Below are 15,308 nucleotides of genomic sequence, written 5' to 3'. Positions count from 1 at the left end.
AGAAGTGGTATCAAGTGATATTTTGGATGTGGTCGGTGTTGGTGGAAGTAATATATTTTGTTAATAATATTTCGCCACAAATTGGTTAACCTTATAAAGAATATAAAATGTGGTTGATCGTGTTAGTGTGACAATTAAAATAATAACTGCAAACGAACTGTACGAATCAAAATCAGTACACAATAGATTAACTTATTAGTACACAATCAAAATCAGTATACAATAGATTAACTTATTACTAAGTCGCACGATTATGACACGAGTTATATCATAGCTAGGTGATATTTTTTTTCATGTTTCTTTGTTCTGTATTATAAGACAAAGTTTAACTAAGATAGTTAATATAAAAAGAGATCTTGATTTGTCCTCCCGGTTGATAAATCCACGTTTGTGGTCGATCCCACGAATACACGCTTTAATTGGGAAATAATGCATTACATATTCTCTATTTCCCATCCCAAAAATCAAAGCAAAGTGGAGAAATTTGATAGACTAAAAATAACGAACATACATTCCCATAAAACTAAACAATTGATTTTTTCACTCACATCCAGAAGGAGGAGTGGACATAAAAAAATTTAGTTCCCCACTTTTGAGAAAACCTAAATCAGAAATAAATTTGACAATTAGAGATAGACTAAAGAGACAAAAGAAATTAAATCCAAGAACATGCTTTCGCTCAACCTTATTTCCTTGATGATTTGATATCATCCTCGAAATCTTTAGTGCCTTAATTTATCAATTATTTTTAGTATCATCCTCAAGATTTGTTTAGGGAGAAGATAAATCATTGGTTGTTTAAGTAAGTTTTTATAGGTGACGTCTATGATTGAAAGTTAGAAATTCATATCTAACGGTCTTAATCTGTGCACATCATTATCATCTCATTAATTTCTGAGAATAAATATTTTATTAATCTCTCATGATAAGTGTCTTATTAATTATCTAAGTGAATATATACTCCCACTCAATAGATAACAACATATGTTAATAATTACATCAATAAATATTATGGATAATCAGGGTGATATTTGTGAGTGGCGGTGCAGGAGCCCGTGGCGGCAATGCTGCCGGTAAAAAAGGTAGTTGTAACGGGTGGTTCTGGTGGTTGTATCACAATTAGTCAGTATAATAGTGTGCAATGTTTATTCGATGTGGTTATGACACAAATAACATTACGTTTTACAAATTGTGCTTGATTTTTTAGATGTTAAAATAAACTCGGTCAAGTACAAAAAAAAAAATAATAATCAAAATGTATGAAGAACAATTGTCACTTTAAATAATAACAACAAATGAATAACACCGGTCAAAATAATTTTTTTCACTTATTTTCGTGGCCGTGCCGTTACGGCACGGGCCAAGTTCTAGTACGTTATAAAAGAAAATCCATGGATAAAAAAATTTGCAGTGATCAAACTATTTTTACTTTTTGATACCATTAACAAATATTACCTTTTTTCGGAACGACTAAGAAATATCCATCAACTATTGAGTCATCTGCAACAGCCAAAATTACATAAGAAAAACACCATCCTTAGAATGGAAAACTCATTCAAGCCAAGTGCTCCTGCATGCGGCCTTGATAAATCTTACATAGTATAAACCAAATGACCACTTCATTTATCTAACCATACCTACCATTTAATTGACATTCCTGAAAGTCTAAATCAGGTTGAATTAGATACAGTACAAACCATGTCGAGCCATGGGTGTTTGCCATACCAACACGAATTCGTGATCATGTTTATACCGACATAAGAAAATTTAATGAATTTACTTTTTGTGTGTTTGAAGAAAACTACGTGTTAAATATTTAAACAAAAACAAGTAACTATAAATCTCGATCTTTTCTTTTTCTTCTGTCATCTTATCGAAATATCTCAAACAACTCTAAAAAGCAAAACTCAAGTCACCCAACTTTGGGAAAATCTATGTTGTAGCAAGAAGAAAGCCAAGAAGAGCATAGTTGATCAGGGGCTGAACTCTCTTCCATATGATCACTACGTAGTTCGAGTAATTCCGCTGCCTTGAACAACAAACAAATAGTACTTCAATTTCTTTTCAAAACTAACTTATACAATTCAAGTGCAAAAGAACGAGAACCATTTATCTAAAAAACTTGATCCATAAGGATCATTCTCATCCTTAACTCGATCTCTTTTCGAAATTACTCCACGTTCCACCATCCCCTCTTTTCTCTTCCTCTGCACTTCCTTTTTCATCCATTCATATTCGTCTTTCTTCTCTCGTTGATCCTTACTCAAGTAAACCAGAAAATGAGCGCAATATGAACCAAGTTGTTCGAGCGCATTTAAAACCTCCAAAAACAATGGATCACATATTTTACCTTCACCATCACAATCTGCAACCTCCTTGAGCTTCATCAAAATCTCATGCGACTGATTCCTAAAATGTCCTCCTATGAATTCTCTAAAATTTCGTCGTGGATTTCGTAGTGTACATAACATTGCTTTGAAGGATAACAATGCAACTTCTTTGTTATAAGCTTGACACTTTTCCTCTTCTACTTCTGAAATAACTCCCGGACTCCTTTGTTAGGCAGGGGCTTAGAGCAATTGCAGTGGTGCGAGTATAACCAAAGACCAAAGAGGGAAAAAAAGATCAAAATTTGGGGTTAGTATGGTGTGTGACGCTACGGTGGAAAGACTAAATTTGGTCAGACGTACATTATACGTTCGCCTGGTGTGGGGCGTAGACTATACCAACGCCTGATTGGACGTGCACTAAAAAAAAAAGAATGAAAGAAGTGGGGCGGAGGTATAAAGCCCGCCCCACTAAATTGATTTTGAAAACAAAGAATGGGGCGGGGTATAATGCCCGCCCCATAAAAAATAATTAAAAAAAAAAATGGGGTGTAGACTATACCAACGCCTGGTGTGGGGCGTAGACTATACCAACGCCTGATGTGGGGCGTAGACTATACCAACGCCTGATGTGGGACGTGCACTATATGTCCGCCTGGTGGTGGGGCGTGAAGTATATCAACGCTCGACTATATCTGGGTTTAGTCTTGGTCCCAGACCAAATATACTCGGGGTTTTAGTCGTTGATCAAAATTTGATCGATAGTACGTTCCACTACGTCTGTTCAAAAGACCAAATATTTGGGTTTACTCTCCCACTGTGGACGCTCTTATAACTCAAGATATAATCACGAATAGAATATATATAACTTAAAGTCTTTGACATGCCCTCTTCTCTATATTGCATAAATGGTTTGTTAAAGTAAGGTTTAGAATTCAAAACACTATCTTGGATGGAAACCAGATAACTTAAGACCGTAGATGTACTAGGGTTCCATTTTTCATAAGCAATTTTACCATGCCAAACACTTACTTCACCATTGACACGTAAATTTGGACTCAAACTCAAACCATTGGAATAGTAGTGCAGTTTTGGTGGGCTCTTAGGGTAATCATACGGATATTGTATGTCGAAAAACAAAAGACAATTGTGATAAGGGGTACCCTTTAAACCTACAATAACAGCTCTCATTAAATCTATTCTTTCTTCATAAGCTCTAACATATATAGAACTCGGTAGATTTTTGTGCAAAATTCCTCGTTCTTGCAAAATATTTTCACAACTACTATTGTTTCTACTAGTTATTGACACCGAATCAACAAAGTAATGATCAAAAGGATTACCCGGAACGACGAAAAACCTCTTGAACTCTCGAAACTTCCGGCTAATATCGTCTTCGATTTCTTCAATACCTTCGTATTGGGGTTTGATCGGAGGTAGTGGATCTTGTGTGGGTGTTAGTAACGGAGTATTAGCCTCAGGGTTTGTTGTGTTGATCTTGCTACTGAACTCCATTATTTCACAAGTTTTTGTTGTATAATGTTCAAAATATATATCATAATTTATTACGTGAAATTTGCAACAATATATATAGCAAATAAAAGCGAGGTTTTTCATCTTTTTAGGGTACTATTTTTGCCGGTAAAGGTTCCGGTTAACCTAACCGAACCACAGACTCGACCAGGTGTCTGAACAGCTCAACTATTGGCGGGCACTCACCAAAAGAAAAATAATTAAATTTTTTTTTTTAAAACATAAAAATCAATTACACCTCCCCAAGAAATAGTCAGAAAACAAAAGTAACTTCAGATTCTCCACCATACTCCTCTAGCCATGGAAGATTCAAAATCAGTTTCCCATCTTCCGTAAACCATTCAAAACCAACTTCATACTCATTGACGCCATTCATGAAACATTTCTTTGGAAGTGAACTTGAGTAAGCCAAGAATTGTCCTTCACCTTTAACCTTAATTTTCACGCAAACTTGATCAGCCTCATCCTCAAAGTAGTCCATTTCTTGAATAGTTCCACCACAGTTGAACATATTTGTGAACCCAAATGGTGCAAATCTTGTATTGTTTGTCAGTTTCTTTATTGGCACAAAACTGAATATCTCAAATGAAGATGGTTCAATTGTCATTTCAAATGACTCTGATTCAGAAGTCATTGCAAATAGTTTCTCCGCTTGGTTGAGGTAAACTGCAAACTCCTCAGCCTCACACATTTCATAAGCTTCTGTATTCTGGTCCCATTCGATGTCGTTAACATGCACCAGGCCAGTCATTGGCTTGTAACATTCTGAGTAGCCCTTGATTCTTTGCTCCTTTGGATCCCAACCAGCTCCTTGGCAGTTGAATGCTCCAATGACACCTCCATACTAAAGAGAGATAGAAGAAAAAACGCTTTAGTAAATTTTTATAACCGCAGTTGACATATCTCCTAGGAGTGTTTAGATTAAAAATCGTGTACCTTGTTAAAGTTCCAAATCTTGAGGATGGTTTTGTTATCAAAGAGAGGGTTCTTGAAGAGACAATCTCTTGTAGGAAGAGCAAAATATTGGCATTTGGGAATGGTCCCATCAGGAAAAACCAACTTCTTTATAAGATCGAAATTGTGACCACCAACCGAGTCACTAACATAAACAGGTCCACCACAGATAGCCCTAGAGGCAGCATGAAATGTCGCACTACAATGATCTGATTGGAACATGTCCCAATCAGGTTGTATGATTTGACCTATCCACATACTGTTATAAGCACAATGGATCATATGAACTCCTTGCAACCAGTAAACTCCCATTGGGTCGCCGTTTGGATCTTGAAACCAGAAATCATCACCTATACCAAGTATGTTTAGTTCTTTAGTCTGTTGATGCATCATTCTAAAGAACAAAAAGGAAAAAAAATTGCTCTAGATGTTGAATTCTCACCTACTCTTCCTATTGATATCTGTTTGGTACCAAGGAAGAAGAAGTCATTGCACTGTTGCATACTCGAAATCAGTCCTGTTCCATTGAAGTTCTTTGCAACCGACCTACTTAGCCCATCATAATATGCTTCTGCAAGCTCAACCCGACCTCCATATTCCTCGCTTACATATTCAAGTGTCTGCACCAACTCAAAATCAATTTTAGATTATTCTCAACTTAACAATAATTATAATAAAAAGAACGTTTGAAAGGGCCCTTACATGAATGACATCCACCTTGACTCCTGTAATTCCAGCATCAGCAAGATGAGAGTGCATAGAGTCATAAAAATCAATGGCCTGATCGGGTTGAACGAGTCCGATGCCGCCTTCAACAATCTTTACAACCGCAAGATCTTGCATAGTTCCATCAAGTCCTGGCGAGACTGTGACAGGAACTATCTTTGAATCAAGATGGGTTGCACCGGGCCTAACACCACCCCAAGCTCCGCAAAGAGCATGCCATACAAAAATATCATCCAAACCTTTAAACTCAGATCTCAAGTCAGTAGTAAAAGCCTTCATTCCAATATCTACGCACCCATTGGAAAAAATACTACTGCTATCACTGTCGTCTCCACCGAACATCTCATTTAGCTCCGCTTTTAAATCTTCGACAGTCGATACCAATTTGGAAAAATCAGCAGCTCCTGATTTTGTAGCCTTGTCAAGAGCCTTCTCTGCATGCTCAACTTCAATAGCCTTTACAATCAGCAACTTTGGCTTCTTAGGATCGAACGACGGTGCCCCAGGCCCCAACATGGTTCCGCTTTTGTACTTTCTGAACTTCTCGCACTCCTCGAACCTGTAAAGCCTAGCAGTCATTTGAGTTCCACCTAGAACTAAATTCTTCGCATCTTCTAGTGGATTTTCATCATCTAAACTGATACTCTGCCAACCATCATCGATAATAAGGAACCTCGGAGAGATTCCTCCGTCTGCAAATTCCCTCACCCCGTGCCAGATACCAATTGGCTCGACGGTTAAGTAAAATGCATCCCAAGTACACCATCCAAACTTATCTGCTAAGCTTGGGACTGATTTTTCTTCTAATAACTTAAACGTATCCATATGAACTCGAACAGCGCTATAAGCTTCTTTCATTAAGTTGTATGGATTATCAGATATATGAACATAAGCAATTTTATCGAAAGATGACGTTCTAACTCTAGTAGAACCACTCTCAGCACATATCATGACATGTCCATCTACACCCGGATGAAGTGCAGACCGGAATTTCCCTTCGATTATAGGCATGATTAAAGCATATGACTTCAACTCAGGGACATCTAAGAGTACCCATTGCGACTCCATTTGAAGCTCGGACCCATTGTTTCCTACCCACATGGTAGACCACCAAGTTTTGAATCTAAAAATGCTTAGAAAATCTCTATCTGTGAACTTTCCCAAAGAATTCATCAACGTATCTGATGACTCTTCTTTAGTAAACCCAAGAAACCCACCTTTATAAGATGAGTCTTGAACTCTTTGAAGAATGGCTGGTGAAGCATCAGAAGAATGAGAAAGCGATGAAAAAGGGATGAAAGAGACGTTATCAGGAACTTCTGAAAGCAATGTAATTCCGTCAGAACTTAAATTACCATCTAATAATTCAAAACATGTTTTCATGGTTGTGTTTTCATTTGTAGCTGAGGTATAGACTTCCTGAGGAGCCATGACAGTATGCAAAACAGAGAAAAACAGAGAGATATGTGAATAAAACTATAAAATCCTTGTAACTCGAGCTTTGTATTCTTCTGTCACTAAGTGAGAAAATGGGTCTTAAAATTTGGGATACCAATAGCAGTTAATCAGTACTGAATCAGAACAATAAGAATTTGGTTGACAAACAAATGAGTTAGAAACCTTTTGAAAAACGATTTTAGTTTTGATTTTTGATGAGTTGGGTAACAACAAACAGATGAGATGTCTATTTATAGAGAATGAGGTATAGAGTATAGTGATTGGTGACAAGTGGTGTCTAACTTGATTCTGTTGATTACTTTTATTTCATAACCTAAACGTTAAAAATTTAAAGAAATTTGTCATAGACACTTTATACTTTATTTTTTTATCAACATTTACATAAAGTCCAATTAAATCAAAATATAAAAAATATATGTCGACCACTTCCTGCAAAGTTCGTTCCCTGGATCCAATTTTCTGCAATATAACTAGTAGGGCAGCAAAAGACTGTGGGAACCATACAAGTGTTGAGAATTTTCATGAAAAACAGCTTCCACCTTCCTAAATCAATGGAATGGAACCTTTTTTTTTTTACCTCTTTCTTTAATTAGTTTAGAGTGATGTTAATTGGTTGAGTAAAAGACCGGATCTCTCTTGAATTAGATTTTTTGTAGATTGGCAGTTTGGATTTGGTTAGGTAGTGATGTTGTCTTCCCCACCATCTGTCGACAAAGAGATGAAAGGGAAGAACGTTTGCACCGACTATCTATCTGACTTTAAAACCCCACAACTTACTTCTCATTTGAGGAATGATTCTAAGGAAGATGATGAAATTACCCTATCTGAATACAAGGTTAGGTGTCTCCTTGCAGCTCATACACCTGTATGTTGTTTCTGAAAAAAAGTACAAAAAAAATAGACCATGGAAGGTGTATGACTAACAAGAATTACACTAATATAAATTACATTATCCAACTCACTATTCACTATAGCTAAATTGTCACATATGACATATGTCACCTGCATTCGAGATATGTTCTTCAACTATAAACCAACGAAAGTTAACTAATCAAAAAAGACAACAAAATTCCCAACTTCCTGCTGTCTCCACAAATTGGGCAGCAGTTTGAGGAGTGGTTGCATTGACAATTTCTGATTAGCAGACACCTCTATTTTAAAGCATTGTTTACCTAATAACCTAAACAGCAGAAAGGATTAAACCGGTTCAACTTCTTTTAGTTTCTAGTAGGCAACATTTGTCACCATTTGAAGCCCAAAATTGACTACATCCATCTTGATATGCTTGCTGATCACTATTTACATAACTTGCCTTGACTTTCACCGAAAACCAAAAGATTTTGTACACAATAAGAGTTGAGTTTCAAAAAAGAGAACAAACATATACATACCGTAAACTAGCTAGACCTTTCAGATTGATCAGGGAACTGATAAGAATTCACCCAAGTCAATCTGGAATGGAGTGTCGTACTTCTTTGCGTTTTCCATCATTTTAAAAGCAAATTCAAGCATTGATTCGTCAGGTTCGGGCAACTTATCTGGTTCTTCAAATTGCAGCGAAACATGGTACTCATCATTGGACTGCTGAGCATGACTCGTTTCTTCTGTTTGGATGTTGCTTGTGTGTGAGACATGGCACTCACTGTTCATTTGTGCATTACTGGTATTGGCTGTTTGGCTGTTACTTGTACTTGAGACATGGTATTCGCCATTCATTTCTACATAACAGGTTTCAGCTGTTTGACTTGTTGAGACATTGTATTCAGCGTTCAATTGTCCATTACTGGTTTCAGTTGTTTGATTGTTACTTGTACTCGGCTTAAATTCCAACGCTGTCCCGTGGATAGTTTTGCCATCCTGATCAATCTGACGCTTTGTGTAAGCAGACATTTCTTGTCTGAATCGTTCCCTCTCCTTGTTGCTTACCTCAATGTAGGGCTGTATGTCAAAAAGTTTCAAAAAGTAGCACTTAGTGAGTGTCTATTAAGCATATCTTTGTTACTACCAAGGATGCATAACTTGAACGTTTTTCCTACGTGAGATTACTAGTGACAACAACATAACCTGATGACTGCAAATTGTCTAAATGGCCGAGAAACAGGTAGCTTTTGTTTGCTTTCTAGCCATTTAAGGAATTTTAAAAAATCGAAGAAAGAAAAAGGTTCATTCTTATCAACTGAAATCCGAAGTAAACAGGGATGATAAGAAAAAACAAAAGTTGAAAATGGTTACCATTCGACCCCTGTTGTGGAGACAGTTCCATGCTTCTATGGCCCTCTGACGGTAATTAAGGCCCAAGATTTGTGCAGGCATCTTTTTTAACCTCTCACACTCTGCACCGATGAATATCTGATACGCAGTTCTTGGTCTCTTTGGAGCATTGCGATCCTTTTTCTGAGCGCCCTTTGGTAAGTTACTGCCATATGGTGGTACTGCATCAGAATCCCCTCGATTTTGTATACCAACTGGATTAGAATCTGAACCACTGAAGCATATTAGACTAGGGACGTTGGCAAACTGCTTGGCTGAAGAGTCAATGCAATGATCAAGTAAACCATGAAGTTTCATTGGGTCATCCGTATCTGGTACCAGATAAGAAGAGATGTCAAATTCGGTTTACATTTCAACTGATTGGGCATTGCCAACTTGGGGTTATGATGTTCTAAACCTGTACCAGAGGCATAGTAAAATAATCAAGAATGCATTCTATGTCAAGATACTTAACCTTGTCCATGCAAACTTAAGAAAAGAAAATTTTCAACACTTCAGTGGTGTTCATGTCAGTATTATTTCTCCAATATATATTTTTAGGGATGGATATCACAAAGATATAGTTTAAAGACACAACCACAAACAGAATAGATATTCAGACCTCTAGGGAACTCAGGTGGATATGCCTGCGGTTTCTTTTTCTCTGTTGGCAGTTCATTAAAACAAGAAAGATTGTCTGTGGCAGATTTTTCGACCAGATTGGATGGAAAGAAGAGGGGTCCTGAACAATCAAGATTTTGTCAGCTATATATGCATTCAGATATAGTAAAGAAAATGGTAAGTATATAACTTTTGCTAACACAAATAATTCGATTCCGAAATTCTAGACTGGCAATTCATGGTACCATGTTATTATCTACCTGAAGGTTCATTTAGCTTTCTCTGTATTCCAGTGCAATAATTTAGTTCAAAGTGGTAAAGAAGGCTCTCATAGAGATCTTGCAGTTGAACAGAAGGGCTTCCAACTTTACTTGTGAAGTTCAATACAGATGCAACTTCAGTCCATCTTCCATATTTAGTAACCTGACAATGCAACCAAATAAATACCTTTAACATTAAAAATAGAACTGGAATCCGGTAACACACCAAATTCAGTAACATATGAACAAATAATTTCTTTTTCTTTATTCCTAAGATTGGGCTTCAAAACTTCAAATAGTCTGTCTGAGCATTTCTTTACTCCTACCAAGACATTTAACGGTTAATCACAACTAGTGTGCACAACTGCACACAACCCAGAGAGACGAAATTTAACACTTCAGAGTCACATTGCTATGACTTGCATATATTAAGATCAACATTGTGACACCTCTTACTCTTCTCGAGTTCTCGGATACACCAACTTCTTGTATCTTAAGAGATCACTCTCCTAGCTGTATTACATTCAGCTCTACCACAATTCTTTGATTGACCCTTCTTCTAATTCCTTGTGTTGGTCTGCTTTCATTAATCACTTAGCCAATTTTGCTCATAAAACCATAAAAACATGTATATCAAAAACCCTAATTCTCAAACTAAAAATCATATAAATGTGTGATTGCATCAGATATGAGGCAAAAATGCGTCATATGCTCTGCAAGTATAAAGAAAAAGATATTACCAGCTTGAATCCTCCCCTCATCAACACTTCTCTATAAAGCACAAACAAGTCCAATATGGTACAAGCAAGACCTCCCCTAAATGCAATTCACAGCGATAAACCCTCAAAAAGGAAAAATAATAATCAAGAAAATCAAACAAACAAAAACAAAAAAAGAACTGAAGGATAAAATGTACTCACCTTAAGCTTAGTCCATGTACTTGATGGAACTCATCAAGCTTCTTATAGAAAAGTTGAGAGTTACTTAATGAAATTCCACACATTTCACTATGAATAATTGAAGATTTTAGTACTTGATTTTGATGATTACCGCCGCCAATCTCCATTTTCTTTCGAGGGTTTTCCATGGTTTCTGTCATGCAGTCAGTAAAAGCAGGAACAAAATGAAAATATTCTCGTTTGTTTCCATATAACAACAGAATCAGCAAAAGAAAAGGAGAAACCCCTTTTTTCTAGAACGAGGAAGAATGTAGAGGTTATTTGGAAGTGGTCACGTTGCTTACATGCAACTGCCATGACCACCATCTGTTCGGTTCCACTAAATTTGGATGTGACAAATGTTCGTCCTCGCCTAAACACTTTTCAGTTCATTTGATTACTCCCTCCGTACCACATTATATAGGCGGACGTACCAAATCTGTTAGATAAAGAATTTTTATTTTATTTTATAAATATCCATGATTTTTACTGTTCTATCCCTTATTATATTCCCTATGTTAGAAACATAAACTTGAATGTAAGATTAACCAAGCAATATAAATAAGAGTAGAATGGATAAAAACTATCTTGAAATTGTCACTCCGTCTATCTAATGATACAAAGAAAATATCATATTCCGCCTATATAACAGGTATGGAGGGAGTATAAAACGGCTTCGGATCCTCGGTGACTTCTTTGGGTGTCTCTTCCTTCCCACCACTAAAACGTAGCCATGTGTCAATGATAATCTATCCTAAATAAAAAAATCTGTGAACAGTTGGAGATTGAGCAACTAAAGGAAAAAAATTTAAAACCATTTAAGACTTACCATTCCGGTTAGTATCTCCACCCGAACCTATTTACAAACCAGAAAAAGCATTTCGTTCTACACTTTGGTCCTCATGTATCACAAAAAAACAAAAAACAAAAAAACAACAACAACGTAAAGACCAAAGAATTAACCAGTGCAACCATTGGTTAATACAATTGTTTAACTGCTAAAAAATTTGGTGAATCACAAAACTGGAGATGATCCCATGGATATTTATAATTGCAAGATTAGTAAGTTGTATTAGGCTGGTTCCTATGAACATGTTCTAAAGAATTGTCCAGTGCAACCATCGTATTAACCGATGTACTACATAACCAAAAAAGAATAAGCTTATTGTTTCAGCTGAAATGGGTATGGACTATGGAAGATCTTTGTCACAAATATTTAAAAAAAATATAGAAATGGAACGGCTCTTATGGTTTGGTAAAGGTTCCGTAGAAAAAGACATTAGCAATATGGTAAATATTTGACTATTTTTATTTTTCTTCCTTAATTGTCTCGAATTTCCAACTACAATATACAATTATATTTAGGATAAAATCCCAAAACACATGGCGACGTTTTGGCGGTGGGATAGAAAGAGACACCCAAAGAGCTCACAGATGATCCGAAGCCGTATAAAACATTGAGTTTTGTTATCTGCATCTGAATCTGATCATTGAATTCTAAAAATTAAAAAAAAAAAGAATAATCTAAGGAAATGAGAGATGGTGTTTGTTTGTATCGGAAAATGCAAAACTGCAGTCTTTAATTTGTATCCCGTATAGAGGTTAGGAATTTGTAAAAGAACTGGAGTAAGTTTTTGCATTGATTTTATTACGTAGTTTGTATCCCACTAAAATTACCATTCCGTTTTCCTACGCAGGGGCAGTGCGGGAAATAACCTATTAGTGGATGCGTATAGCGGTCGTGAGCCCTAATTCAAATATGAGTGTTAAAATCAATAAGCTATCATGTTGTAGTATTAGGCTTAGTTTGGTATTGTTGTGGCTTTTATAAAAGCATTTTTCTGTTGTGCGTTGTTGTGCTGTGCTGTGAGAAAAAAAACAGTTAGACGTTTGGTAAAATATTAATAAAAGTTAAAGCTAATTAAAAAAAGCAATCAAAATGTGTTTGGTAAAATATCAGATTCAACCATTGTTGTTCTGACAAATGACAAAAACAGACATATATCTGAAAATAGTTTTATTCAATTTTATTGGGTTTAAAAATAATTAATTTTTTTACTATTAAATATAAATATATTAAATATTAAATATACTAATTGTTACTATTATTATGATTGTTAGAAGAAAATATTTTACTTAACCACTTTTTAATATATATATGCATAATTTTCAAACACAAAAATCAAACTAAAATTAAGTAATTATTTAATATAATTTTTTATTTTTGACAAATTAAATGAAATTATATAATAAAATAATTTGAAAATAAAATACAAAAAAATAGAAAATTGATTGTATATATTTAAGGGTAATTTTTATCATTTACAAAATAAAATAGCGACAAAAAGGATAAATCAAGCATTAAATTTTGGTGAGACCAAAGTTTATGCTTTTGTAGCTTTTAAAACCTCCTCCTACCCGGCTTTTAAAAATTGAGGAATTTGGGAAGTGCTTTGGGTAAAAAGCATTTTGATATTTTTTTTACCAAACAACAATTTCAAAAATTATTGACATATATAGGTTTCGAAAGTGCTTTTGGAAAAATAAAAGCATTACCAAACCCAGCCTTAGTGTGCTTGAATAATAGGCTTCTCTTAAACGTAGCCCACGCTTTTATTAACTATACCCCAAAAAGCTTAAGTTAAAATGAAAAATCAAAGTTACCAGACGCGCCTTAATTATTTTTTACTAATAATACTAATTTTTTCCCAAAATCAAAATATAAACTCTAATTTAATTTTAGATTCAAACTAAATTATGCTTCAATTTATTTCCAATTGTTATCTCATTATTCTTATTAGATTGCCCTGTTATAAACCCAACTTTTTCTCATTATTCGTACTTTTTTTCCCCAAAGTACATAAACCCAACTTTTCACACATTCTTTAAAATGATGTTACTTTTTCTAAATCATGATTACGACAATGTCGATTGAGGTTGTATAGTGATTATTCCTTTAAAAATTTTCTTACAAGAATATTAATTGAAAACCAAAATGAAGTCGATTAAGGTTTTGATTCTTTCCCAAAAATCAATTTTCCAAAATTCCATAAACAATTAAGCACGGTTATTTTATAAAAAAAATTCTAAGATGATGTTCTTTTTCCCCAACCGTGATAACATTATTGAGTATTCTTAAAAACATCAATTATATCGTAGATCTATACATATTTAATTATGAAAATTATATGATTAACCTAATTTTAATTTTTGATTAGGGATATGATATAATTTTGGGCTATATATAAAAATTGTGTATAATTTTATGGGTTATGTTAATAATTATAAGAATTTGTTTGGTTAGATTAATGACTTATTTTATATGGACTATGGTTAATAAAAACGTGATCTATATTTAAGAGAAGCCGAATAATATATGTATGGAAAACTCCGAATACTTTGAGCACGGTTGACACGCGTTTAACATGAGAGCATTTACGGTATTCAGGCACTTTTTCACCGTGAACCAAATTTAAGGAGACAAAAGTCACAAAACTCCTTTCTCTTGTTAATTCTGACACCATCACGAGCAAAAGAAGCTTTTCTTTTCTTTCATTTTTCTCTTATAAGATCCTGTAATTGTTTTATGTTGTTCCGTCTTTGATGGATGGTTGTTTTTGTGTAAGATCCAGATTTTCGGGCCCGGATTCTGCCTGAACATTGCCAAAAACCCCGAAGGGTTACGTCAATATTATAGCTGAAGCCCGGATACTAAGCCCAAACTCATTAAGTAATTTATTAAGACAAGATTATTTATGTTCCTGTTAATATTTCTACCGCAGCGGAATACTTAGAAAAATATTTAGGAAAATATAGCCATTGATTAAATATAATTTTAAAACCGCCAAAAATAAAACATATTTTGGTTTCCAAATAAAAATATTAACACCGTTCAAGTCTTAAGATTTAATTAACAAGTAACGATTTCAACACCAAATTGTAAAACTGAAAACAGAGCAAGGTATTACAAGAATTTTACCGGCTTCATACGAGTTCCAAATTTATGGTAATTATACTGATAAAATCTATTCTGTAAATACTATTAGGCGTAAATTATTAAGGATTTTTAAATGAGTTGGGTATCCTATGACCGCGGTCAAACACGTAGTTGACCAGCACTGCAGAAAAATCAAAATTGTGACATTCTGTTTTATAAAGATTATATAAAATCACGCACAACTCAAAATTGGATGAGGCTTGTTAACCTAGAAATATAGTTACAGTCAACTCACTTTATACCA

General features: G+C 34.9%; 1 protein-coding gene across 1 annotated transcript; it reads right to left on the bottom strand.

Moving 5' to 3' along the window:
- Window positions 1–4,065: 4,065 nt before the first annotated feature.
- LOC113346933 (stachyose synthase-like) lies at window positions 4,066–7,179 on the bottom strand. The gene is made up of 4 exons (XM_026590486.1): window positions 5,517–7,179; window positions 5,257–5,434; window positions 4,797–5,164; window positions 4,066–4,704 (listed from the first exon to the last, which is right to left on the bottom strand). The coding sequence occupies exons 1-4, from the start codon at window positions 6,969–6,971 to the stop codon at window positions 4,114–4,116; spliced, it is 2,592 nt and encodes an 863-aa protein (XP_026446271.1). The 5' UTR covers window positions 6,972–7,179; the 3' UTR covers window positions 4,066–4,113.
- Window positions 7,180–15,308: the final 8,129 nt, after the last annotated feature.

Source organism: Papaver somniferum, chromosome 2, assembly GCF_003573695.1.
Source record: "Papaver somniferum cultivar HN1 chromosome 2, ASM357369v1, whole genome shotgun sequence".
In the NCBI taxonomy this organism is placed as follows: Eukaryota; Viridiplantae; Streptophyta; class Magnoliopsida; order Ranunculales; family Papaveraceae; genus Papaver; species Papaver somniferum.
Note: the sequence above shows the minus strand (reverse complement) of the source record. Positions and strands in the feature narration are given on the sequence as shown.